Raw genomic sequence first — 24000 nt, 5'->3', positions numbered from 1 at the left:
CGGGGCTTTTGCTGGACGCCTTGCGCATGCGCCGCTGCTTTCCCGCCCCTTGCGCGCGCAGGGGGGCGTGGCCTTGCGGTGAGGGACTGCGCTGATAGGGCGGGGCTTGCGGCGGGTGGGCGGGGCTTGATGCGCCGCCGCGCGCCCCGCGCATGCGCCGCGCCGTTCCCGCCCCGTCGGGGGGAGGGGGCGTGGCCGCGCGCTCGCTGGCGATGAAGGAGCCGCCGCCATTTTCGCGCCGCTGCCCGGGAGCGGGGCCGGGCCCGGCGCGGGGGCGCCTGACGGTGAGGACGGGGCGGGGGGGAGGCCCGGGAGGAGGAAGAGGCGGCGGCGGGGCTTAGCCGAGCCGGGCGCCGCTCGCTCACGCTGTTCTCTCGTTCCCCAGCGCCGGCGCGTTGGGCGCCGCGCCGCCCATGGATGCCGGAGCCCGAGCGCCGGGAAAGCCCCGCGAGTACAAACTGGTGATGCTGGGAGACGGCGGCGTCGGGAAGAGCGGTGCGTGGTCTCCTGGGGCGGGGGAGCGGCGAGGAGAGCGGCGAGAAGGGCCTGGGGTGGGCGCTGGTAACGGGGCGGGGTGGGGGGTGGGGGAGCGGGTGGTGACAGCGAAAACGCCGGTTGAAAAAGGTGTTTGAGGTCGTTATTGAGGCGCTTCAGGGTCTGTTTTGGCGTTCTGGGCCGCGTCTCGTGTGTGTCCCCCTCAAACGGTCGCCTCCTTGATGGCGTTTGGGGTTTGAGGTGACCTGGAGTCATAGAATCGCTTGTTTAATCATAGAATCATAGAATAACCAGGTTGGAAGAGAGTCACCGGATCATCAAGTCCAACCATTCCTATCAAACACTAAACCATGCGCCTTAGCACCTCGTCCACCACCGTTTGTAAAAGACCTTTGAGATCGTCGGCTCCAACCGTCCGTGTCCCCTGCTGGAGCATCCCTGAGGCCACTGATGCAGTGGGAGGTGTCCCTGCCCGTGGCACGGGGTGGAACTGGGTGGGTTTTGAGGTCTCTTCCAACCCAAACCGTTCTGTGATTCTATGATCCAACCATCCTTGTGCGCTACTGAACCATCCCTGAGTGCCTCGTCCACATCTCCAGGGATGGGCACTCAGCCACCTGCCTGGGCGGCCTCCGTCAGTGGCCGAGAACCCTTTCGGTGATGAAATTTTTCCCAATATCCAATTTGAACCTGCCCTGGCAAAACTTGAGGCTGTTTCCTCTCATCCTATTGCCTGTCACTTCGAAGACCGACACGCATCTGGTTACAACCTTCTTCCAAGCAGTTGCAGACAGTGATGAGGTCTCTTCTCAGCCTCCTTTTCTCCAGGCTAAACAACACCAGATCCCTTCGCCACCTCTCATAACCTCTGTTCTTCAGACCCTTCCGCAGCTCTGTTGTCCTTCTCTGGATGTGCTCCAGTTCCTCAAGGTCTTTCTTGGGAGTGAGAGGCCCAAAACTGAACCCAGGATTCGAGGTGCAGCCTTAACAGTGCTGGATACAGAGCACAATCCCTTCCCTGCTCCTGCTGGCCACACTGTTGCTGACACAGGCCAAGATACCACTGGCTGCCTTGACCACTTGGACCACTGCTCAGTAAACTCTTGAATCTTGGAGTTTTAGAAAGCAAACACCCTTTTATCAGGCGTGGGCAGGAGTGATCTCCATCAATCATGTGCAGTGAGGCAAGAGCTGAGGACAGAAGAGATTTCCCACTTACGTGCACATTTATAAATCTTCCTGGGAGTCTTACACCTATTTTATTCCTTTCCAAGGACTTGTTTTAGCATTATTATGAACTTCACACCAGCCAGATCTCTTGCTAATGTGGAGCTGGGTCCAGCTCTGTCTGAACTTGCGTTTGAGATGGGGAAAGACTGTGAACAGAGGCGATAATAGAAAATGACACGTTCATTCAGGACAGGTTATACTTGACGTGAGACATAAGAACACTATTTGAAGAAATACGTTGTAAAAAAATATGCTATCAAGGGGACGTTCTGTCTGCCTTCGAAAAAATAGAGTTACTTGGATAAACTTTCCTTCAGCTTAAATCAAAATATTCCACTTTTTGTAATAGTAACTAATTTTTATATCGGTGTTGGGGGTCACTGAGTGGGATGGTTGAGCTGCGGGTGCTGCTCTGGGGGGCTGCAGGTGCCGGGGGTCCCTGAAGAGAACGCGGGGCTGGGATCGAGTCCCTGGGTGTCCCTCCTGCTCTTCAACGCGTCTGTTGATCCTTGAAGCGGCTCGGTGGAGGGCAAGGTGCAGCGTGCTAGTTCCTGCCTACTGGTGTCTAACTGCTAGTTCCCAGCTACTGGTTCCTGACCCCGTTACTAACACAATTCCTGCCTACTGACCTGATTCCTGACTACCGGTTCCTGGTTACCGACCCCACTACTAGTTACTAACCTGGTTCCTGGCTACAGAGAGTTCCCAGCTACTAGTTCCAGGCTACAGAGCTGCTTCCCAGCTCCCGGTTGCTGACCTGCCTCGCGGCTACTGACCTGGTTCCCAGGGTTCCCAACACGGTTCCTAATTTTTGTTCCAGTTATTGTCCTGCTTACTGACCCAGTTCCTGACCTGCTGCCTCCCTCGTGTTCCGCCCAGCCTGGCACCTCCTGTGGGTGCTGTTGGGGAGCCAATGGTTGAGTGCGAGCCAAATGTTGAGGTGGTAGATGCCCACGGGGACTGGTGTGATTGTATTTCTGGTTTTTGTTTCCAGCCATGACCCTGCAGTTCATTTGTCACCGGTTTCCAGAGGATCATGATCCCACGATCGGTAAGAAAAATTTCCCTCTTTTTCCCTTTGCTGTTTGTTTGCTGGTTTAGCAGGTGAAGCTGTCATGCTTTAAAACACTCCATTTATTGAAAAATAATAGGTTTTGCTGTAAATTGGGGACCCAGGTCCTTTAGATCATAGAATTGTTTGGTTGGAAAAGACTTCTGAGGTCATCGAGTCCAACTGTACCTGTCAACTAGGCATTAAGAGTTCTGAGACTGCTCTGAGGAGGGGGTTGCGTATCCTGAGTGTTGTGCCCTCAGTGGTTTGAGGACACGTTGAGGCTATTTATTATGTGTGTGTGTTAGGAGAATCCCAAGCACAAATCCAGGCTGGGTGGGGAGCGGCTTGGGCGCAGCCCTGAGGAGAAGGACTTGGGGTGCTGCTGGGGGAGAAGCGCCACAGGAGCCAGAGAATCACACAGCCCCAAAACCAACCGTGTCCTGGGCTGCGTCCAGAGCAGTGGGACCAGCAGGGAGGGAGGGGAGTCTGCCCCTCAGGTGAGACCCACCTGGAGACCTGGGTCCAGCTCTGGAGCCCTCAGCACAGGGAGGACATGGAGCCGTTGGAGTGAGACCAGAGGAGGCCACGGAGAAGATCTGAGGGCTGGAGAAGCTCGTGTATGAGGCCAGGCTGGGAGAGTTGGGGTTGTTCAGGCTGGAGATGAGAAGGCTGCGGGGAGACCTTAGAGCAGCTTCCAGTGCTGAAAGGGGCTCCAGGAAAGCTGGGGAGGGGCTCTGGATCAGGGAGCTCAGGGAGAGGATGAGCAGGAACGGTTTTGAGCTGCAAGAGGGGAGATTGAGATGAGATCTTAGGAAGAAATGTTTTCCTGTGAGGGTGGGGAGGCCCTGGCCCAGGTTTCCCAGAGCAGGGGTGGCTGCCCCATCCCTGGAGGGGTTCAAGGCCAGGTTGGATGGGGCTTGGAGCCCCTGATGCAGTGGGAGGTGTCCCTGCCCAGAGCAGGGATGGAACTGGATGGGTTTTGAGGTCCATTCCAACCCATTCTATAAGTCTGTATTTGTGTGCTGGCAGACCAGGATTAAAAATTCCTGACAAGTGATTATTCATCATCTGCTAAAAGCCCTGGTGCCTGTGCTGTAGATCAATTCTCTGCTGTTGATGTGTCAGGCTGTGTGCTCTTTGTTTTAGAAACTGGAGGGGTTGTAAGTGCTTAACAACTGCTGCATCACTCGTGCAGCATCTTGAAGTGAAAACATAACCAACGGTTACGCTGTCGATGGAAGAGTGGGAAGAGCAGGCCAGCCGCTTCTTTAAAGTGTGGATGTGCTGGCTGAGAGGGACAGAACATTTAATGTCTTTTAAAAAAATGGCAGCTGGTGGTGGGCAGTTCTTCTTTTGAGCCATATGTTTTTTCTGGCTTTAAGGAAAACGCGATGTTCTTACTCTGTGCTTTCCACCAAGGTGTCCAAACCAAATTTATGGGATGTGGACGTGTGTCTTTCAGGAACAGCCAGTACAATAGCACAGTTTTAGTGCTACTAAATCACACCAGAACAATTAAAAACTTAATTTGTTGTTAAATGAAGATCAGACTGATGTAGCACAGTCATAGAATCATAGAATAACCAGGTTGGAAGAGACCCACCGGATCATTGAGTCCAACCATTCAGGTCGTATGACCTGATTAGGTTCTTTGGGGTAACATTCATGTTATGCACCCGTGATTAATAAGTATTGCACTTGTATCCCAATCTTTTTCTTTCTGATGTGCTGGGAATTCGCAGAGGACGCTTATAAAGTACAGATGCGCATTGACGACGAACCTGCCACTCTGGATATCTTGGACACTGCAGGACAGGTATGTGAGGGGTAGGAAGTGAGCTGGGAGGGGGTTAAGAGAATCAGAGAATCACCAGGTTGGAAGAGACCCACCGAATCATCGAGTCCAACCATTCCCATCAATCACTAACCCATGTCCCTCAGCACCTCGTCCACCCGGCCCTTAAACCCCTCCAGGGAAGGGGACTCAACCCCCTCCCTGGGCAGCCTCGGACACTGCCCAATTACCCTTTCCGTTAAAATTTTTTTCCTAATGTTCAGCCTAAACCTCCCCTGGTGGAGCTTGAGGCCATTCCCTCTCGTCCTGTCCCCTGTCCCCTGGGAGAAGAGCCCAGCTCCCTCCTCTCCACAACCTCCTCTCAGGGAGTTGCAGAGAGCAATGAGGTCTCCCCTCAGCCTCCTCTTCTCCAGGCTAAACCCCCCAGCTCTCTCAGCCATAAGTTCCTCGTAAGAGTGAGGTATAGAGACAGAAATCCTGTTCTTCAAATTGTATTTAAGCTCCTTTACTTCCCCGAGGCCCCGTGTTGCTGACAGCACCTGTGTTTGTGCTGTTTGTGTTCTGGCATCCAGTGGTGCTCGGGTCTCCTGCTTCACTTTCGCTGTTGCTGCTTATGATGAAGAAGTTACACAGATTGGCTGAAAAGTGACTTGTTGATCTGATTTTTTGTAGCGAGGAAACTCGGTATTAATCCCAAACATAGGGAATATCTCATCCTGTGTGTCACAGACAAGATTGGTGACCAGCTTGTGCACCGAGTTCCTATTTCTGGAACCGTACTGTGTGTTTCCAGTTCTAGATTGAGAAAGTCATTATATTTGTGCAACTGAAATACAATTATCTGTTTCTAGGCGGAGTTTACAGCCATGAGGGAGCAGTACATGAGGGTTGGCGAGGGATTTATCATCTGCTATTCGATCACGGACCGGCACAGCTTCCATGAAGTGCGTCAGTTCAAACACCTCATCTATCGCGTTCGACACACCGAAGACATTCCCGTGGTCCTGGTGGGAAACAAATCTGATCTGGCCCAGCAGCGACAGGTAAACGGCGCAAAACATGACCCCGATTACAAGCTACTTATTGCTGTGGTTAAATCATAGAATCACTGAATGGCTTGGGTTGGAAGGGACCTCAAAGCCCATACAGAATTCTCTCCCCTCGATGACTGCATCACCACTGATGCTGCGGGGGAGGCATGGTGAGTGCAAGAAGAACTGGCCTCAGAAACAGGATTCGGGGATGTGGGATGGAATCCTCTGTTGTCACTTTGGAGTCCTCTCTCCTGTCCACCCCTCCCTTTTTCACCTCTTCCTCTTACGGCTCCACCAGCTCCAGGATGGCCTTGGTTTCTGTAAGACTAAGGATCAGCGATGGCCATTTTGCATCCCAGTGCCCCACGTGAGCACTCCTAGAGTGAAACCCAGCCTGAAAGCGTGCAGCAAGCTCTCAGAAAATGAAGTTACTTAGGTGAAATTGGAAAGCTGATTCTATTTCAGCTCAAATAATAAGAGTTCAGTGGAAAAGAGCTGCTCTGGAGCTGGAAGGGTCCATGCAGGCTTGTGTGGCAGGCAGAAGAAAAGGTAAAGAAGTCAGTCTGGGTTTGGCTTTCTTGAATAACGTGAACTTCTTCTCCAGGTCTCTAAAGAAGAAGGCTCTGCGCTAGCAGAAGAATTCAACTGCCCTTTCTTTGAGACGTCTGCTGCGAACCGTAAGTACATTGACGACGTCTTTCATGTGCTTGTGCGAGAAATCCGTAGGAAAGAAAAAGAAGCGGCGATGGCGATGGAAAAAAGATCAAAAGCAAAAAGCAGCTTGTGGAAAAGACTGAAATCACCGTTCAGAAGGAAGAAGCATTCGGTCACTTGAACTCTGCAAACAGAACCAAACCTGTGAACCAACATGCTTTAGTTAACGTTTTGGCAACAGACTTTTAATTGGATGGGTCTTTAACGAGGGAATGTGTTACTTTACCAACTACTTCTGTTTAGAAGGATGTTCCCTCGGTTTTGGATATTTAACTGAAGACACGGTAGCAGATGTACTTCGGTTTGTTGTCATTTTGATCCTGGATCCAGCAGATGTTGCTCTTCTGTCCTTGGTTACAAACGTGGATAGGTTTGTGTCCATGCACTTTGAATGTTCGTCTTCAGGCACTGCGTACTGGAAGCTGAATCGCGTAAAATATCGCAGCAGCTCTAATATTTTTTTTTCCTAGTTTGCACAAGAAAACGTTGCTGCTCTCTGGAACAGCTACCCACGATGAGGTCGTGCGGAGAAGTCGTTTACAAAGTGGCCGGCACGACCGGTGGCCTTGGCTGCGTGCGGATCTCGCTGAACGAAGCGCTTGAGTTCTTGTGTTCTCACTCGGTAGTTTGTTCCCAGCAGAAGTCACTTGGAATACTTGTCCAAGTTTCTCTAGGCGGTTAATCAGTGATGGGGTTGGGGTTCCAACCGTCTGCTGTGTTGCCGTAGAAGTGATGCTGTAGAAAACACAGCCTTGAGTTTTCTGATAAAGTCCCTAGTGGTGAGGGTGCGCTGGCTTATTTATTTACGTGCAGTTTTATGTTCTTCTCTTCAAGGAGCCAGTACCTGCGGTAGTAGAAGTCGCTGCCGTAGCCATTTCAGTTTAAGGTAACTACTTTGTAGAGAAAATTCCTGGACTTCCAAGCCCAGAATCACCACACGCGTAACTCGGCTGGGAAGTGGAGATGTCCCTGTGTCTGGAGGGGCCCTCGGAAGCCCCTTCTCACCCAAACCCTGAGCTAAGAGCGAAGGCCTGTGCTCTGGCCGGGGACACGAGTGGCTGTCGGGGCTCAGTTAAAATTTGAAGTGCCTCAGATCTTTCCGTTGAAGAATGAAGGAGCTCGGCGGCGCCGGTGTCACGCAGCTTCTGTTAGATCGTCTCTATCGGGCGCTGCGTTAATCCCGCTGACATCGATTAATCGTGTCAGTCGCTGCGCGGAGGCGCCATCAGAGCGGAGGAATCGTTTCTCAGGATGAGTCCAAGAAGTAAGGATAAACGTAAGCTTTCCCTTTGCTCTAAACTCCTTGCTGCTTAAGAGACGACGGGGAATTTGTGCCTGTTTTAAGGGTGTTTTCTATGCGCGAGGTGTAAAAAAAACCTCGCAACAAGAAACTTGGAGGCAGGGTTATGTTTTGTGTGTTTATGGCTGAGCTAAACGTTCCGACTCGTGCCTGTTTCTCCCTCCGGTGTCGCTCCTGCTTGGCGATAATCCTGGAAAGGGCTGAGAATCGTTGGGGTCGTTCGGAGTTCCAGCCCTGTCTGCGGAGAAATCCTCCGGCAGTTCTGGTGTAGGACGGGAAGCATCGTTCCTGGTGGGATTAAAGGCTGGAACTCCACTAAAAATCCAGCAGAAAACCTGGGGAGAAGGAAGGGGCAGCAGCTGCGAGGTTTGGGCTGGTTGGAGTGGGTTAACTACTGCGAGTTGCTCTGGAAGCAGCCGCTTGCTCTGTTTTAGAAGCGATGCCTCGTGGTGCTGGGCTGGTGACGAGCGTTCCTCGTGATTTTCCTCCATACGGTGAACAGGTTTTATACCCAGGATGGGTATAAAATAGTTTTTATACCCAAACTGGTTTCTTGCAGCCTGAATTTGTGGATAAGGGGTGAGAGGGACCTGTCAGCAGAACCGGGCGCTGCTCGGGGCTGGGGGGAAAAAGCAATGGCTGTGCCTTACCCGATGCCTTCTGTCAGCCTGTTGCTTGTGGATGGTGCCATCAGAACAGCAGCAGCACTTTTTGTACACAGTGTTATTCAAAAAAAAAAAAAAAAAAGAGTTCTATTTTTGTCAGGTATAAATTTGTACACAGAGTTATTGTTTGTATGAAAAAAATAAAAACGTTTGCATTTGATGTTTCAGTCTGTGGTGTTGAAGGCCGTTCGACGTGACAGTGCTGAGGAGGAGAGCTGGGGGGGTGAGTGGAAAACGCTTGTTTTACTCGCAGAGAAAAGGAGTTTGTGGAATCGTGCAATGAGTTGGGTTGGAAGGGACACCTCCCACTGCACCAGGGGCTCCAAGCCCCATCCAGCCTGGCCTTGAACCCCTCCAGGGATGGGGCAGCCACCCCTGCTCTGGGCATTTTATTATTCTGTGGAGAAGCAGCTGGGTTCAGGCTCCTCAGGGGTCTGTTGTGGTGGCTTTTGTCTTCCCTTAATGTAATCGTGGGAAGGGATCGTCCCACTGAATTTGGTGCTGGTGAGGCCGCACCTCGAATCCTGGCTTCAGTGTTGGGCCCCTCACTCCAAGAAAGACCTTGAGGGGCTGGAGCGCGTCTGGAGAAGGGAACGGAGCTGGGAAGGGGCTGGAGAACAGGGGTTGTGGGAGCAGCTGAGGGACTTGGAGCTGTTTAGTCTGGAGAAGAGGAGGCTGAGGGGAGACCTCATCGCTCTCTGCAGCTCCTGGAAAGGAGGTTGGAGCCAGGCGGGGGTCAGGCTCTGCTCCCAAGGAACAAGGGATGGGATGAGAGGAAAGGGCCTCAAGTTGTGCTGGAGGAGGTTTAGATTGGATATTGGGAATGATGGGGAACTCTGCCCCTCTGCTCTGCTCTGGTGAGACCCAACCTGGAGCCCTGTGTTCAGCTCTGGAGTCCTCAGCACAGGAAGGACATGGAGCTGTTGGAGCGAGTCCAGAGGAGGCCACGGAGATGATCTGAGGGCTGGAGAAGCTCCTGTACGAGGCCAGGCTGGGAGAGTTGGGGTTGTTCAGCCTGGAGGAGACCTTAGAGCAGCTTCCAGTGCTGAAAGGAGCTCCAGGAAAGCTGGGGAGGGGCTCTGGATCAGGGAGTGCCGGCTCATGTTGAGCTTCTCCTCCAGCACCCAAGTCCTTCTCCTTAGGGCTGCTCCCAATCCATTCTCCAGCCCGGATTTGTGCTTTGGACCTTGCCCTCGGCTTCGTTGAACCTCATGAAGCTCACGCCGTTCCCACCTCTCCAGCTTGTCCAGGTCCCTCTGGATCCATCCCTTCCCTCCCGCGTGTCGAGCGCCCCACGCAGCCCCACGGATCTGGGGCTCGGGACGGAGCCGGAGCTCTTCCTGACTCTGCTGAAAGGAAATACCAGAAGAGCCCTGACCCAGCGTCTGCCATCAAAAGCGAATCGCGTTGCCGTGGCAACACAGCTCGCTCCTACTGGGAATCTGGCGAGGCAGAAGCTGTCGGAACAGCCCAACAGTGCTGAAAGCCGCACAAAATCCCAGTGTAAATGGCACCAGCACCGAGGAAGGTGGGAAGGGAATCGGAGCTGAGCTTCCCGGCTTTCCGCAAAACTCTTTCTCTTTTCATGCTTGGTTGAGCCCACTCTGCTTGCCTTGGGTTTTCCTTTTTATTATGTAAATTCTTCTGTTTCTGTCTCAGCCAAACCTGAACCGAATCTGACCCGGGATTCCGTGCGAGGCGTGCGGCGGTGGACGCGGAAGCCAAGCAGCGAAGGGTGAGGAGGGATTTTCTTCCACATCTCGCACAACAAGTAAGTAGAACCGACCGACTTCTGCACTTTGAGCTGTTTCACCCAACTGCGCTTATTACCAGGATAAATTGTGGTTAAACACCGTGCTCGATGCCAGCGCAGAGACACGTTCTTCTCCCTCTGCACTCGGCCCTGGGGAGACCGCTCCTCGAATCCTGGGGTCAGTTGTGGGCCCCTCCCCACAAGAAGGATGTTGAGGCTCTGGAGCGAGTGCAGAGAAGAGCAACGAAGCTGGGGAGGGGGCTGGAGAAGAAGAGGAGCGGCTGAGAGAGCTGGGGGGGTTTAGCCTGGAGAAGAGGAGGCTGAGGGGAGACCTCATTGCTCTCTGCAACTCCCTGAGAGGAGGTTGTGGAGAGGAGGGAGCTGGGCTCTTCTCCCAAGGGCCAGGGGACAGGCCGAGAGGGAATGGCCTCAAGCTCCACCAGGGGAGGGTCAGGATGGACAGCAGGAAAAAATACTTCATGGAAATGGTCACTGGGCAGTGTCCGAGGCTGCCCAGGGAGGGGGTTGAGTCCCCTTCCCTGGAGGGGTTTAAGGGCCGGGTGGCCGAGGTGCTGAGGGACATGGGTTAGTGATTGATGGGAATGGTTGGACTCGATGATCCGATGGGTCTCTTCCAACCTGGTGACTCTATGACTCTATGATTCTTTTCCAGTCTTCTGCAGAGCTTGGCTCCTTAAGGATGAGACCTGAAGCTCGTTTTAAGGATTAAGAAGCCCAAACCACCTCTGGAGGTGAAGCTTTGGAAGGAGGGGAGCGCGGTTCCAGCGCTCACCGGGCTTCGTTGCTGAGAAACGGCTCCGCGCTCACTCGGGCTCCGTGCCCAGCGATGTTGGGAGCTGCAGGAAAACAACTCGCAGGAGGCAGCTCGTCGTGGTGAGAGGCCGCTTCGTCGTAGATCGAGTGTCCTGGAGAATTCAGTTTGGAGGAAAAATCCAGGAATTCCTCAAAGCTACAAAGGTTGGAGCCAAATCGCTGCTTTTTCTGCCCCTCCAGCGTCCCCTTTGGCTGGGGTTCAGCTTGGCTAATCGAGGCTCATCCACGGCGAACGGCACCGAGGTTACCGGGAGCTTTTTTACGCACCAAGGCCTGGTTGAGCTACAGAGCGAGCCAGGATTCTCCTGCATTCCCATATTCCTTTGTGATTTCTTTGGTTTCATCGCAGAAACCGGGGGGGGTTTAGACCCAGATCCGGTATCGCCAGGTCTGCGGTGCCTACAAACACGGCGGAGGCGGCAGCCAAAGTGATTTAATCTTTATTTGCACGCTCAATGTGCGTTAACAAATTCAACATACAAGGTAGCGTTACATCATGTAGGTTAGCTTACAGCGTTAGGCGGTTTCACACATGTCGAGTTAGGGTTTTTTGCCTTTTTTTGGTTTTTTGTCTTTTTTTTTTCACACAAAGTTGTAACTTTCCAAGTTAATTTTACAATAGAAGACACAAGGTAAAGAAGAACCACACCTGGGAGATTTTACAGTGAGTCCGCTGTCACTTTACTGTCTATTTTACAGTTTAAAAAATATAAATCTGCACATTTTCAGTTCCCTGCTATTCCCCAGAGCGGTGGAGCTCCTCCTGTCTGCCCGACAGCCTAAGTCTATTTACCCTGAGCATGTTTCCTTGACAAAGAAGGTCATCTTCCCTTTCCAACTAAAGGAGATCATCTCGGCTCATGCACGCTTTCCACACCGAAAGGGGGCGAAGGGAACGTTGGGGGTTGGTGCGAGTGCGTCCTGTTCGATGCTTGGAGCGGTGGTGGCAAACGTGGTTCCGAGGGAGGGGTGGTGGCGGCTGCTCCACGGCAGCGACCCGATCGCTTAGTGCAAAAACTAGGATTGAAACGGACCTAACACCGATTTCCGAGGGGGAAACGCGTTCTCTGGTTTGTGGCTGGGAGGCACCGATTGAGCAGGAGCCGGAGAAAGAGCTTCAAAGAGATCAGATGGACAACCTCGAGAAGAAACCTCGTCACCGGGACCGACAGCGCCCGGGCAGCAGCCCCGGCTCCACCTGCCAAGCTGGGATGAGACAAAACTTCGCCTTCAGCGCAAGGTCTGGGGCTAACGCGGCTCTGACTGGAGATTTCAAGGAGGAACGAGCTACGAGAGAGAAAACTGAGCTTCCCAAAAGCAGCGTCTTGGGAAAAGACACCGCAGCGTCGCTGACTCGCGCCGTGCCGAGCTGCACGAGAGCCCTGGCAGCGCTGGGGATTCGCACGGCGCCGGGAGAGGACGCCGAGCCGGACTGACTGAGTTATTCTGGCGTTAGGATGAAGGGAGAAAGGGTTGATTTTCCAACAGGACTCTAAAATTCAGAATCAAGACCTTGTGAGTGATTAAATAACATCTTGTCATCACCGTACGTTCTGTATATTCCGCAGGGCACGGAACAGACCGGCAGCCTGGGAGCGATCAAACCTTCCCTGAGCGCCGGCCGTCCCCGCGTCCCCGCTTCTGCTTCGCGTCCCCAGCGGAGAGCTCAGAAATCAGTTTAATTTCTACAGCCTGTTGTAACTCTTCCTGCTCCGTTTACCAACAACGTTTACAGCCAATTCTCCGCTGCCCGTTTGCATCCTTACGGCTCTCCTGGGTGGGGGTAACAAGGAGCCAAATCGAGTTATTCACCAGGAGGCGTCTGTCTCGCCTCAAACCAGGCTGTAGGCTCTTGCGTTTACCACGAGCTGCAAGGCTCCTCGTTGTGGGATTCACTCTGTGAACTGAGCAAACCTACGTTCAGGGCTCGCAGCCTCAAGCCCCGCTGACGCTCAGCTCCTCACCCGCGCATCCTGCCTCTCAGAATCCTAGAATCGCGGCCCGGGTTGGGTTGGAAGGGACCTCAAAGCCCGTCCAGTTCCACATCTCCCGCTGCATCGGGGTGCAAAGCCATCCACCACCTCAGAACCAGCCCAGCTGCCTGGAAATTCAGAGAAATAACTTCCCGAGGAGCCCAACACGCTCCGCGGGGCCAGGCGCTGCCCTGCGGTTCCTCCTGGATAACAACAAGCTCCCATCTAATGCAAATTGGCTCATGAATGAAGGGAAGCTTCGTTATTTTCTCACTTGAACCCCTTCCCCTGGGATATTTTCCTACCTCGGATCTTTTCTGCCATTAGAACAAAACCTGTCAGTCACGTAGAATCACACGTTTAATGTTGAGAAGAACGGGTAAGCTTTTCCTTACCCACGACGCGTCAGGTTTGGGTTTTTTCCCTGGGCCTTTGGTGCGCAGACAGGGTTTGATAAACCGAAGCGGAGCGGCGTTGCCCCAGCTCTGACAGGTATCGGCGTTGGGAGTTTGAGAGGCGACTCCGTGACCTTACAGCCTGACAACGGGATTAGTTCTTCTCCGAAGAAGGAAAGGATTGTTTCCCCTCGGCGCTAGCGCCGAACCCGATCCCGCCTTTACCCGACGCAGCGCTTGGGGCTCCCAAACCAGCAAAGAACAGAACGGCAAGAACCAACGGGCAGGCAAACGAACAAGAAACTAGAGGTTAAACAGCAGAATTCAGAAACTTTGGGAGAAGCCTAATAAAGACAGGCCAATCTTGGTGAATACCAGCAAAGACAGTTCGGCACAAACACAACTTCCATAGTGACAGATAACTGTATTAAAATCTGCGACTTGATATCGGTAGTTATACTAATTTCAGTTTGTATTAGGCATGCAATAGCGTGATTACACTGTTATATATACTCGTGGTATTTTTTTTTTTTTTAATGCTCTTTTAGAATTTTAGTGCCCTGCAAACTCACATCACTAGAGAACCAATCAGCTGCTGCTGCTTACGAAAAGTTTAGTTCTACAGCTAAAACAAGGGGTTTTTTTAAGTCTGTTCTAGGAGCCGGCTGCCAAATCTCTGCTAGTATTCGCTCAGGCTGTGCCATTTGGCAACTGGCTTTCTAGGATTCTCACACACCTCTCGCCAGTGCTCCACGCCGCCCGCGGTGATGCTGTGCGCTCCCAAGATGAGGCGTCCCACCACTTCGTTTTTCGTGGTCCGGTCGAAATCGATGACTAGGAATTCGATGCTGATGTCGGGGAGGAGATCGACGGGGATGTCGTAAATGAAGGATTCGTTGAAGACGGGGTTCAAAGTGCACTTCTTGACGTGAGTCTTCTTTTTCGCGATGCGCTTTCGTCCGTAATAAACGTTCACCTTAACGTACGGATCTGCGGAGGACGGAGAGAGAAACTAATAACACAGCCCAGCAAGGCGAGGGTTGAGTGGGGTGAGCTCAGAATTCTTGTGAGACCCCTCCTGGAGCCCCGTGTCCAGGGAATCCCCAGCGTAAGAAGGAGATGGAACTGTTGGAGGGAGTCCAGAGGAGGCCACAAAAATGATCTGAGGGCTGGAGAGTCTTTGCTATGAGGACAGGCTGAGAGAGTTGGGCTTGTTCAGCCTGGAGAAGAGAAGGCTCTGGGGAGACCTTAGAGCAGCTTCTGGTGCTGAAAGGGGCTCCAGGAAAGCTGGGGGGGGCTCTGGATCAGGGAGGGCAGGGAGAGGGTGAGAGGGACGGCTTTAAATTGGAAGGGGGAAGATTTAGATCAGACATTAGGAGGAAATTCTTCACCATGAGGACTGGGAGGCCCTGGCCCAGGTTGCCCAGAGCAGGGGTGGCTGCCCCATCCCTGGACGGGTCCAAGGCCAGGTTGGATGGGGCTTGGAGCCCCTGATCCCTCGTCATCTAGGGGCAGGGATTGAAGCAGACACCAGCAGCAGTTGTTGTGTCCTGGAAAAGCTGCAGCGAGGAGCACGAGGAGCCTGGCTGTTCCAGTTTGAGCTCAAGCAGAATCAGTTTCCAGCTTCAGCTCGGCCTCAGGTCTGAGTAAGTTCATTTTCTGAGAGCTCGCTGCACGCTTTCAGGCTGGGTTTCACTCTAGGAGTGCTCACACGGGGCACTGGGATGCAGAAAGGCCAGTGCTGATCCTTAGTCCTACAGAAACCAAGTCCATCCTGGAGCTGGTGGAGCTGTAAGGGAAAGGGGTGGAAAAGGGGGGCACCTGCAGGGAGGGGCGGACAGGAGAGGGGACCCCAAAGTCACAACAGAGGGTTCCATCCCATAGATGTCACACCCAAGGTAAAACTAAGGGATCTCTAGGGCCAGGCTCTCTTCTCTTCTTTGCTCTGTTTGCCCTGATCCCAGACCCACGTGGTCCTGAATCCAGTCCCTGAGTTCAGTTCCCTCTAGCCTCGACCCTTCCTCAAGCCTGCTCAGCAGCATTTTATTATTTTCTATTAATTATTATTGTTGTTATTATTTCATTAAAGCTGCTTTAGGGTTAGTTGCCAACCCACAAATCTTTTCCTCTCGTTCCCCTTTCCCTGGGGTGGGAGGGAAGGGAATTGGGAATCCATCTGCTTGGTTTTAGCTGCTAAAATTGGCTGGGCACGTGCTGAACCACAACAGCACCTCAGAGATCCGCTGCCTTCGGAAAATCCCACCTTCCCAAACAACCTGAGGCCAGAAGGATGCGACTTCTGGTCTGGCACAAGGAAGGGTTTGGTCTTGTTTGTGGAAGCATCTGTTGGTGAGGGGCAGGTCGCCCGGAGGGGGAGTTGGAGGGAAAGGGAGCAAACAGAGACAATCTTTAGATCCGAAAGTGAATTCGGAGAGTTTTGTATCTACCCATTGAGAGCTGGAGAAAATAGCTTCTACCTGAGAGGCCGGTGATGTCCATCTTTGGCAAATGTCTGGCTTTCAGCACCACCACGGTCATTCTCTGCGCCACGGGCTGGTAAGAGAGAGACACCTGCAGCTCCCCTCTGCTGATGCATTTCTGCGAGACAGAGACAGAAAGAACTCGTTAGGACTTCGTTGAGCGACGAAGCTGGGGAGGGGGCTGGAGAAGAAGAGGAGCGGCTGAGAGAGCTGGGGGGGTTTAGCCTGGAGAAGAGGAGGCTGAGGGGAGACCTCATTGCTCTCTGCAACTGCCTGAGAGGAGGTTGTGGAGAGGAGGGAGCTGGGCTCTTCTCCCAAGGGCCAGGGGACAGGACGAGAGGGAATGGCCTCAAGCTCCACCAGGGGAGGGTCAGGCTGGACAGCAGGAAAAATTGTTTCATGGAAAGGGTGATTGGGCAGTGTCCGAGGCTGCCCAGGGAGGGGGTTGAGTCCCCTTCCCTGGAGGGGTTTAAGGGCCGGGTGGACGAGGTGCTGAGGGCCATGGGTTAGTGATTGATGGGAATGGTTGGACTCGACGATCCGATGGGTCTCTTCCAACCTGGTGGTTCTGTGATTCTATGATAGAAGCTCTTCTAAACAGGGACAAATACCGGAGGTCACCAGGATTCCCTTTCCCTGTGCTACGTGCCTAAAAAGTGGGAAAATGCGATGCAGGCCAATGTAAGTGTCTGGAGCAGATGGAGCCGCCAGGGGAAGGAGTGGGTGGTACATCCCGTGCCATCCACCCGACACCTGGGAGCACAGGGAGCACCCCTGCAACCTCTGCCCTGGAATTCTTTGTTTCCAGGAGGACAAGCACAGTGGGAACCTTCTGGTGGCTGTCTCTGAGCTCTGTAACCTGAGGGATCTACGGATTTCAGGAGCTTGAGTTTCATAGAATGATGGACTGGGTTGGGTTGGAAGGGACCTCCAAGCCCATCCAGTCCCACCCCTGCCATGGGCAGGGACACCTCCCACTGCATCAGGGGCTCCAAGCCCCATCCAACCTGGCCTTGAACCCTCTAGGGATGGAGCAACCTGGGCCAGGGCCTCCCCACCTTAACAGGAGAACATTTCTCCCTAGGATCTCATCTCAATCTCCCCTCATTCAGCTGGAAACCATCCTCCCTCATCCTATCTCTGCACTTCATGAGAAAGAGTGGCCTTTTTATAGAATCATAGAATCATCAGGTTGGAAAAGACCTCTTGGCTCGTCAAGTCCAACCATTCCCATCTGCCACTAAACCACATCCCTGAGCACCTCGTCTACCCGTCTTTTAAATCCCTCCAGGGATGGGGACTCAACCACCTCCCCGGGCTGAGCTTCAGTGTCCGAGCACCTCAAATGCTTGATGTGCTCTGAGCTTCATCATCAGTTCAGTCTGCAAAGCTGCAGGAGGACGGTGACAGAAGACAAACCCAGTTCTGCTCGGATAAACTTGTTGTACATCCTTTTGGAGAGTAACATAACATTAAGATAATTAGCTTTGGTTTCCAGATGGCATTCATTAACTTTCATTGAGATGGCACTAATTTAGATTAAGTTTATTTGCTATCAAGGCAAACAGCGTTAGCGATGGGTCTGAAATGGTGTGGTGTCAGGAGACACCGAGAGCAGAGCGACTGTCACAGCTTGTTTGGCTGTCTGGGAACAGCTCTGACCTCCCTGCAGTGCCAAAAATGTTCTCCTGGGAGGGTGGGGAGACCCTGGAACAGGTTACCCAGAGCAGAGGTGGCTGCTCCATCTCTGGAGGGGTTGAAGACCAGGTTGGATGGAGCTTGGAGCCCCTGATGCAGTGGGAGGTGTCCCTGCACGCGATGGGACTGGATGGGCTTTGAGGTCCTCTCCAACCCAACCCATTCCATGGTTTTCCTGGCCGTGGGGACTCTGCCTTTTTATTTGGCATCAACAGGTCTAACATTCATCATTTCTGAGCTTAAATAGCGACCGTGCCTTCTCAAATCATCGTAAAGCCCCAGCAGGGAACTGCCGAACCGAAGAGCACAACCAGTATTTCGCGTCTGCGGAAACATGGGTTTCGCGGTTAAGGATTTGCAGCATTCCTGCCTATGAGACCATAGATGCTCCTGGCCCAGAAGAACTGGGACCAAACACAATCATAGAATCACCAGGTTGGAAAAGACCCATCGGATCATCGAGTCCAACCATTCCTATCAAATACATAGAATCTAAACCGTGCCCCTCAATGCGAAGAGTCTTAAATGAAGCCACTTACTTGTATGTTCCTTTTGAGGATCTCCCTGGTCAGCTGAACCTTTCCAGTGCTTGGATCCACCCCGGCAAGGGGCACCATGACCTCTCCAATCACATCATCTCGAGAAAAGCGATCGAAGCTCAGTATGAGGAAGTGAAGGACCAGATCCTGAAGCTGGCTGTACGGGATCCCATAGAAGGTGAAGGTTTCATCGAAGACCGGGTCTAGCGTCTTGCGGAGCACACGAGTCTTCACTCGATGCCTTTTATCTGGAAGAATTGTCATCTTGATGTAAGGGTCAGAGCTCTGAGTGTGCTCGTCCATCACTGGCAGCCCGTGAGCCTCCTGGATGGTGACTACCAGCGCTTTTTTAGGGAAGTTGTAGTCCACTGAGAAAGTCAGTTCACCCAACGTGACGTCATCCCCTGGAGAAGACGGGGAGGAGGTTTTACTTCCTCCCGGAGTGAGGCTTTGATCTGGACTTAGTTCATCTCCATAATCCACTTTTATTGGGAGTTGGTCGACGTGAGGGACTGCGTTTGACCCATCTGGAGCCTTATCAGAGCCTATTAAACCAGATTCAGCGGCGTCCACCAAGAGGTTTCCCCTTCCAGCCTCCTTAGGAGTTCCATTCTTGTCTCTCCGGATTCGGTTAATTTTCTTCTTGTTACTCAAGGTCTCCGGGTAGATACTGATGCCTTTCAGCATGTGAATGAATTTATACGGTGGGGTTTTGTGCTTCTTTTCTGCTTGCTGGTGACAGCATGTCCAGACAAAAACTGTTACGGAGACAGACACCACGAGGACGGTAGCACCGATGAGGCCGGCCACGACGGGAGAGACATCTGTGGAGAAGACAAGGCAGTCAGTACCCTTGTACCTCTGTGGGGCCAGCTGGAGATCATGGAATCGTAGAATATTAAGGTTGGAAAAGACCTCTAAGACCATCAAGTCCAACCATTAACACAATACCAAAAAAACAACTAAACCATGTCCTGAAGCGCCACATCTACATGTTTTTTTAGCCCCTCCAGGGGTGAGGAGTCCACTGCTGCCCTGGGCAGCCTCTTCCGAATTATTTTATGATTCTAGATTGTAATTTATATCTTCCCAGGTGGGAGAAGTCTCTATCCACAGACACGCCTGACCTACGCGTCACGTGCCAAGAATCCCAAACCACCGATTGCCAAATCAAGCTCCCACACTGCCGGCAGCTCCGGAAGCATACGGATTCTTGATCTACAGGAAGCACTCTCGTGGGTTTCTTTTTCTTTTTAGAAACATTACACAATTCTATTTTAACAACGGGAAGGGAGTAATTAACACAGCCATAACACTGGCTCTGGAATTATCCTTTATGAATGATTTTTAACACATCCCTTTGGCCCGAAACAGTTGGGGTTTGTCCCTTACGGCAGATACGGAGCCGATGGGAAACACAACGTTTCACGCAGAAATCCAGCGTCCAAACCCAACGACAGAAATTCCCGTATTTGGATTTAGGGATTATTTGATATTTTCTAGAGCTTATGTCAACCCTGCTCATCAGTAATGACAAGCCCGAATGAAAAAAGCACCGGGTTTATTTTTAGCAACCGTGCCAGTGTTTTCTATTTATAACGGTTGACTCTGGAGAAGCATTTCCAAAACAGAACAAAACCAGTGGTGCTGAGCTCCCCAGCATCTTGTATTGACCTCCTCAAGCAATCCCAGCCAAGAGCCACCCGGACGATAAAAAGGTGGAGCAGATGGAAGATGAGGAGAGACCAAAAAAGTGGGATCTGTTCAGCCTTAAAGGGAGAGAAAAACGGATGGATCTTCTTGCCGTCTTCATGTTCTTGATGGAAGATGATGGGGAAGGTAGAATCAGGCTCTTATTACAACTTATTATCCTAATACTGGTTTAATCATCACCAAAGGATTGTGTTTCATAGAATAATAGAATGGTTTCAATTGGAATGGACCTCAGGCCCATCCAGTTCCACCCCTGCCCTCTTCATCAGGGAGAGCAGGGACAGGAAGAGGGGGAGGAACGGTTTTGAGCTGAAAGGTGGAGATTGAGATGAGATCTTAGGGAGAAACGTTTTGCTGTGAGGGTGGGGAGGCGCTGGCCCAGGTTGCCCAGAGCAGGGGTGGCTGCCCCATCCCTGGAGGGGTCCAAGGCCAGGTTGGATGGGGCTTGGAGCCCCTGATGCAGTGGGAGGTGTCCCTGCCCAGGGCAGGGGTGGGACTGGATGGGCTTTGAGGTCCCTTCCAACCCAAACCAGTTTGTGATTCTATGAAGATTCTATGATATGAGGCGAGCAGTCTCTACAGAACTCAGCCAAACACAGGTAGTAAAAGCGTCCATGACAGGTAAAAAAGAACTATTGCCAAAATTCCTTTCCTATTCTGATCTTCTTTTTGTGTGTATCTTGTATTTCTATTGTGCCTTCAGAAAATCAGCACTCATACCTTTAATTCCTTCAGATATGATGGACAATTTTTGAAGAAGCGATGAGTTTTCCTCCATGGAATTATCTTAACTCTTAAATTTGCATCCCATAATGTTCTATGGGAAAGAGGTCCTGAGCTCATTGGGCAGCATGAGAAAGCAAGAGCTTTTATTCTGAGCCCGCTGGCCCACGTTCATTCGCTGCCTGTTCTTGCATCAGAAGAGACAGGGAGCAATTGTCCCGTGCTCTGTGCTGCTCGTGCCACCCCTCTATTCCCGGCTGAAGACTCCTACTTATGTAATCATTCCATAGATCCATTAGTCCTGTCTCCATAACTCATAATCATGGAATAACTCATAATCATGGAATGGTTTGGGTTGGAAGGGACCTCAAAGCCCATCCAGTCCCACCCCTGCCCTGGGCAGGGACACCTCCCACTGGATCAGGGGCTCCAAACCCCATCCAACCTGGCCTTGGACACGTCCAGGGATGGGGCAGCCACCCCTGCTGTGGGCAACCTGGGCCAGGGCCTCCCCACCGTCACCACGAAGAATTTCCTCCTAAGATCTCTTTTCAATCTCCCCTCTTTCAGCTGGAAAACGTTTCCCCTCATCCTGTCCCTGCCCTCCCTGATCCAGAGCCCCTCCCCAGCTTTCCTGGAGCCCCTTTCAGCACTGGAAGCTGCTCTAAGGTCTCCACGGAGCCTTCTCTTCTCCAGGCTGAACAACCCCAACTCTCTCAGCCTGGCCTCACACAGGAGGTTCTCCAGCCCTCAGATCTTCTCCGTGGCCCCCTCTGGTCTTGCTCCAACAGCTCCATGTCCTCCCTGTGCTGAGGACTCCAGAACTGGACACAGGACTCCAGGTTGGTCTCACCAGAGTGGAGTAGAGAGTAATTCCTTACAGCTGAAAACCACACCGATGTAGAGCAGCCTAATCCCAGTTATAGTTAAGTTTCCTCAACTACCTAAACTCTCTGCCGTATTCAACATCCACGTTCCGGCACCGCAGCCTCTCCCTTCTCCGAAGGAGCAGACCGCACTCTCCTATCCAGATTCTGTAGAAGAGATCTTTGCTCTGACATGGAGCTGGGATTCAACAGAAACAAACCCAACTTTCAGGTACATGAAATTATTTTTTCAATTAATGAAAATATCCTTTTACAACTGTTGTTTGCTAGTGACACCCTGATGGCTGATGGTGGCCAGATGGCTCCTGGATTCCAGGAAACACAGAAGGTAAAGGCTGAGTAGACACAGCATAGTTAGAAGAAGGGATGGTCCATGGAGTGCTGTTACCAAGCACTTCAGAATTCCAGGGAATCGCGGCAGCCATGCTTTGAGCACAGGGCCCAGTGGTCACTGAGAGGATGCTCAGGAACCAGGGCAATGCCTGGGAGGATGCCTGGGGGCTGGGAGGATGCCTGGAAGGATGCCCGGGAGCCAGGGCTAGGAGGATGCCTGGGCTGGGGGCAGTGCTGGGAGAGGCCTCGGGGATGGTGCCAGGGTGAGCCTGGAGGCCAGGGGATACTCAAGAGGCCAGGAGAATGCTCAGAGACTGGAAGGATGCTCGGGGGCTAGAAGGATGCTCGGGGGCTAGGAGGATACTTGGGAGGATGCTCAGAGACCGGGAAGATGCTAAGGAGCCAGGAGGATGCTTGGAGACTGGGAGGATGCTCAGGGGCTCAAGAGGATGCTTGGGAGGATGCTCAGAGGCTGAGAAGATGCTTAGAGGCCAGGGGGATGCTTGGGGGCCGTGAGGATGCTTGAGAAGATGCTCAGAGGATACTCGGGGGCCAGGAGGATGCTTAGGGGCTGGGAGGATGCTCAGGAGCTGGGAGGATGCTTGGAGCATGGAAGGATGCTTGGGGGCTGGGAGGATGCTGGGGGGATGCTTGCGGGCCAGGAAGAGGCTCGGGGTCTGGGAGGATGCTCAGGAGGATGCTCGAAGACTGGGAGGATGCTCAAGGGCTGGGAGGATGCTCCGAGACTGTGAGGATGCTCATAGACTGGGAGGATGCTCGAGGGCTGGGAGGATGCTCGGGAGGATGCTCAAGAGCCAGGAGGATGCTCAGAGGCTGGGAGGATGCTCAGGGGATGCTTGGAGGCCAGGAGGATGCTCAAGGGCTGGGAGGATGCCCCGGGGGCTGGGAGGGTGCTTGGAGGCCGGGAGAACGCTCAGGAGGATGCTCGGAAACTGGGAGGATGCTTGGAGGCCGGGAGGATGCTCGGGAGGATGCTCAGAGACTGGGAGGATGCTTGGAGGCCGGGATGATGCTTGGGAGGATGCTCGAGGGCTGGGAGGATGCTCGGGGCTTGGGAGGATGCTTGGGGGATGCTTGGAGGCCGGGAGGATGCTCGGGGGCTAGGAGGGTGCTTGGAGGCCGGGAGAATGCTCAGGAGGATGCTCGGAAACTGGGAGGATGCTCGGAGACTGGGTAGATGCTTGGAGGCCGGGAGGATGCTCAGAGACTGGGAGGATGCTTGGAGGCCGGGATGATGCTTGGGAGGATGCTCGGGAGCTGGGAGGATGCTCGGGGGTTGGGAGGATGCTCGGGAGGATGCTCGGGGGCTGGGAGGAGGCTCGAGAGGATGCTCGGGAGCTGGAAGGATGCTCGGGGCCGGTGCCCGGAGCCGGGAGGAGCCCCGGGGCCGGGGCCAACGCTGCGCCGCCCGCCCCTCACCCACCGGGCTGCGGAAAAACGGCGCCTGGGCACGGCTGGAACGCGGCCCCGACCCCCCCCAACCCCGAGCCCGGGGGCGACGGGAGCGGCGGGTGCGGCTCCTCCGCCGTCCCCGCCTCGCCGCCCCCGGGGCTCCCCGGTGCCGCAGCCGCCCCGGCCCCGGGGGAGGAGGCGCAAACAAAGGGGCCGGGGCGCGGCGCAGCCCGGCACAGACATCACGTCATGCGGCGGGGACGCCTCTCCCGGGGCTCCCCGGACCCCCTCGAGGCTCCGCTGCCCGCGGGGGCCCCGGGGCTAAGCGCTGCACCGGCCCGGGGGGCGGCGGGGGTGGGGGGTGATGATGGGGAGAGGAACCGGTCCCGGCGCCGGGAACCGCCGGGGAGCCCCCCGAGCCGCACTCACCGAAGCCGGGGTGGACGCTGGTGATCTCCGCCATGGCTCGGAGCCCCCTGCGGAGGAGCCGCGGTCCCGGTGTCCCCCCCCCCGGCTCCGAGGATGCTCGCAGCCCGGGATGCAGGCGATGCCGAGCGGTCCCCGGTGCAGGCTCCGCCCCCCCCGCCCCGCCCCGGTGACTCGGCAAGCGGCGCCGCCGACACCGAAAATGCCGGCGAATCAACTCTCCTAAGAGTCGTCTCGGAGTTTTGGGAAGCAAACAGCCTTTAATCAAGGCTGGGGAACGCGGGGGAGTCCTCCCCATCCGTGCTGCGCGGCCAGGCGGGAGCTGGGACCGGAGAGATTGCCCCTCGTAGAGTCATAGAGTCACCAGGTTGGAAGAGACCCACCGGATCATCGAGTCCAACCATTCCCATCAATCACTGACCCATGTCCCTCAGCACCTCGTCCACCCGGCCCTTAAACCCCTCCAGGGAAGGGGACTCAACCCCCTCCCTGGGCAGCCTCTGCCAGGGCCCAATCACCCTTGCCGTGAAATATTTTGTCCTCATG

At 53.7% G+C, this 24000-nt stretch overlaps 2 protein-coding genes across 3 annotated transcripts; one reads left to right on the top strand and one right to left on the bottom strand.

Annotated features, from left to right (window-relative positions):
* Nucleotides 1–182: 182 nt before the first annotated feature.
* RIT1 (Ras like without CAAX 1) lies at nt 183–7345 on the top strand. 2 transcript variants are annotated; one of them, XM_069878871.1, is made up of 6 exons: nt 183–284; nt 386–495; nt 2720–2776; nt 4522–4595; nt 5426–5617; nt 6213–7345. In XM_069878871.1, the coding sequence occupies exons 2-6, from the start codon at nt 414–416 to the stop codon at nt 6441–6443; spliced, it is 636 nt and encodes a 211-aa protein (XP_069734972.1). In that variant the 5' UTR covers nt 183–284; nt 386–413; the 3' UTR covers nt 6444–7345. The 2 variants fall into 2 exon arrangements, with proteins under 2 accessions (XP_069734972.1, XP_069734973.1); XM_069878872.1 differs by lacking the exons at nt 183–284; nt 386–495; nt 2720–2776 and adding an exon at nt 4121–4342 and having other exon boundaries at nt 4408–4595.
* Nucleotides 7346–11298: 3953 nt separating this feature from the next.
* Nucleotides 11299–23594, bottom strand: SYT11 (synaptotagmin 11). The gene is made up of 4 exons (XM_069878805.1): nt 23458–23594; nt 17960–18783; nt 15720–15840; nt 11299–14232 (listed from the first exon to the last, which is right to left on the bottom strand). The coding sequence occupies exons 1-4, from the start codon at nt 23489–23491 to the stop codon at nt 13922–13924; spliced, it is 1290 nt and encodes a 429-aa protein (XP_069734906.1). The 5' UTR covers nt 23492–23594; the 3' UTR covers nt 11299–13921.
* Between the last annotated feature and the right edge of the window lie 406 nt (nt 23595–24000).

Source organism: Phaenicophaeus curvirostris, chromosome 29 (genome assembly GCF_032191515.1).
Source record: "Phaenicophaeus curvirostris isolate KB17595 chromosome 29, BPBGC_Pcur_1.0, whole genome shotgun sequence".
Taxonomy (NCBI): domain Eukaryota; kingdom Metazoa; phylum Chordata; class Aves; order Cuculiformes; family Cuculidae; genus Phaenicophaeus; species Phaenicophaeus curvirostris.
This window is presented reverse-complemented; position numbering and strand designations above follow the sequence as displayed.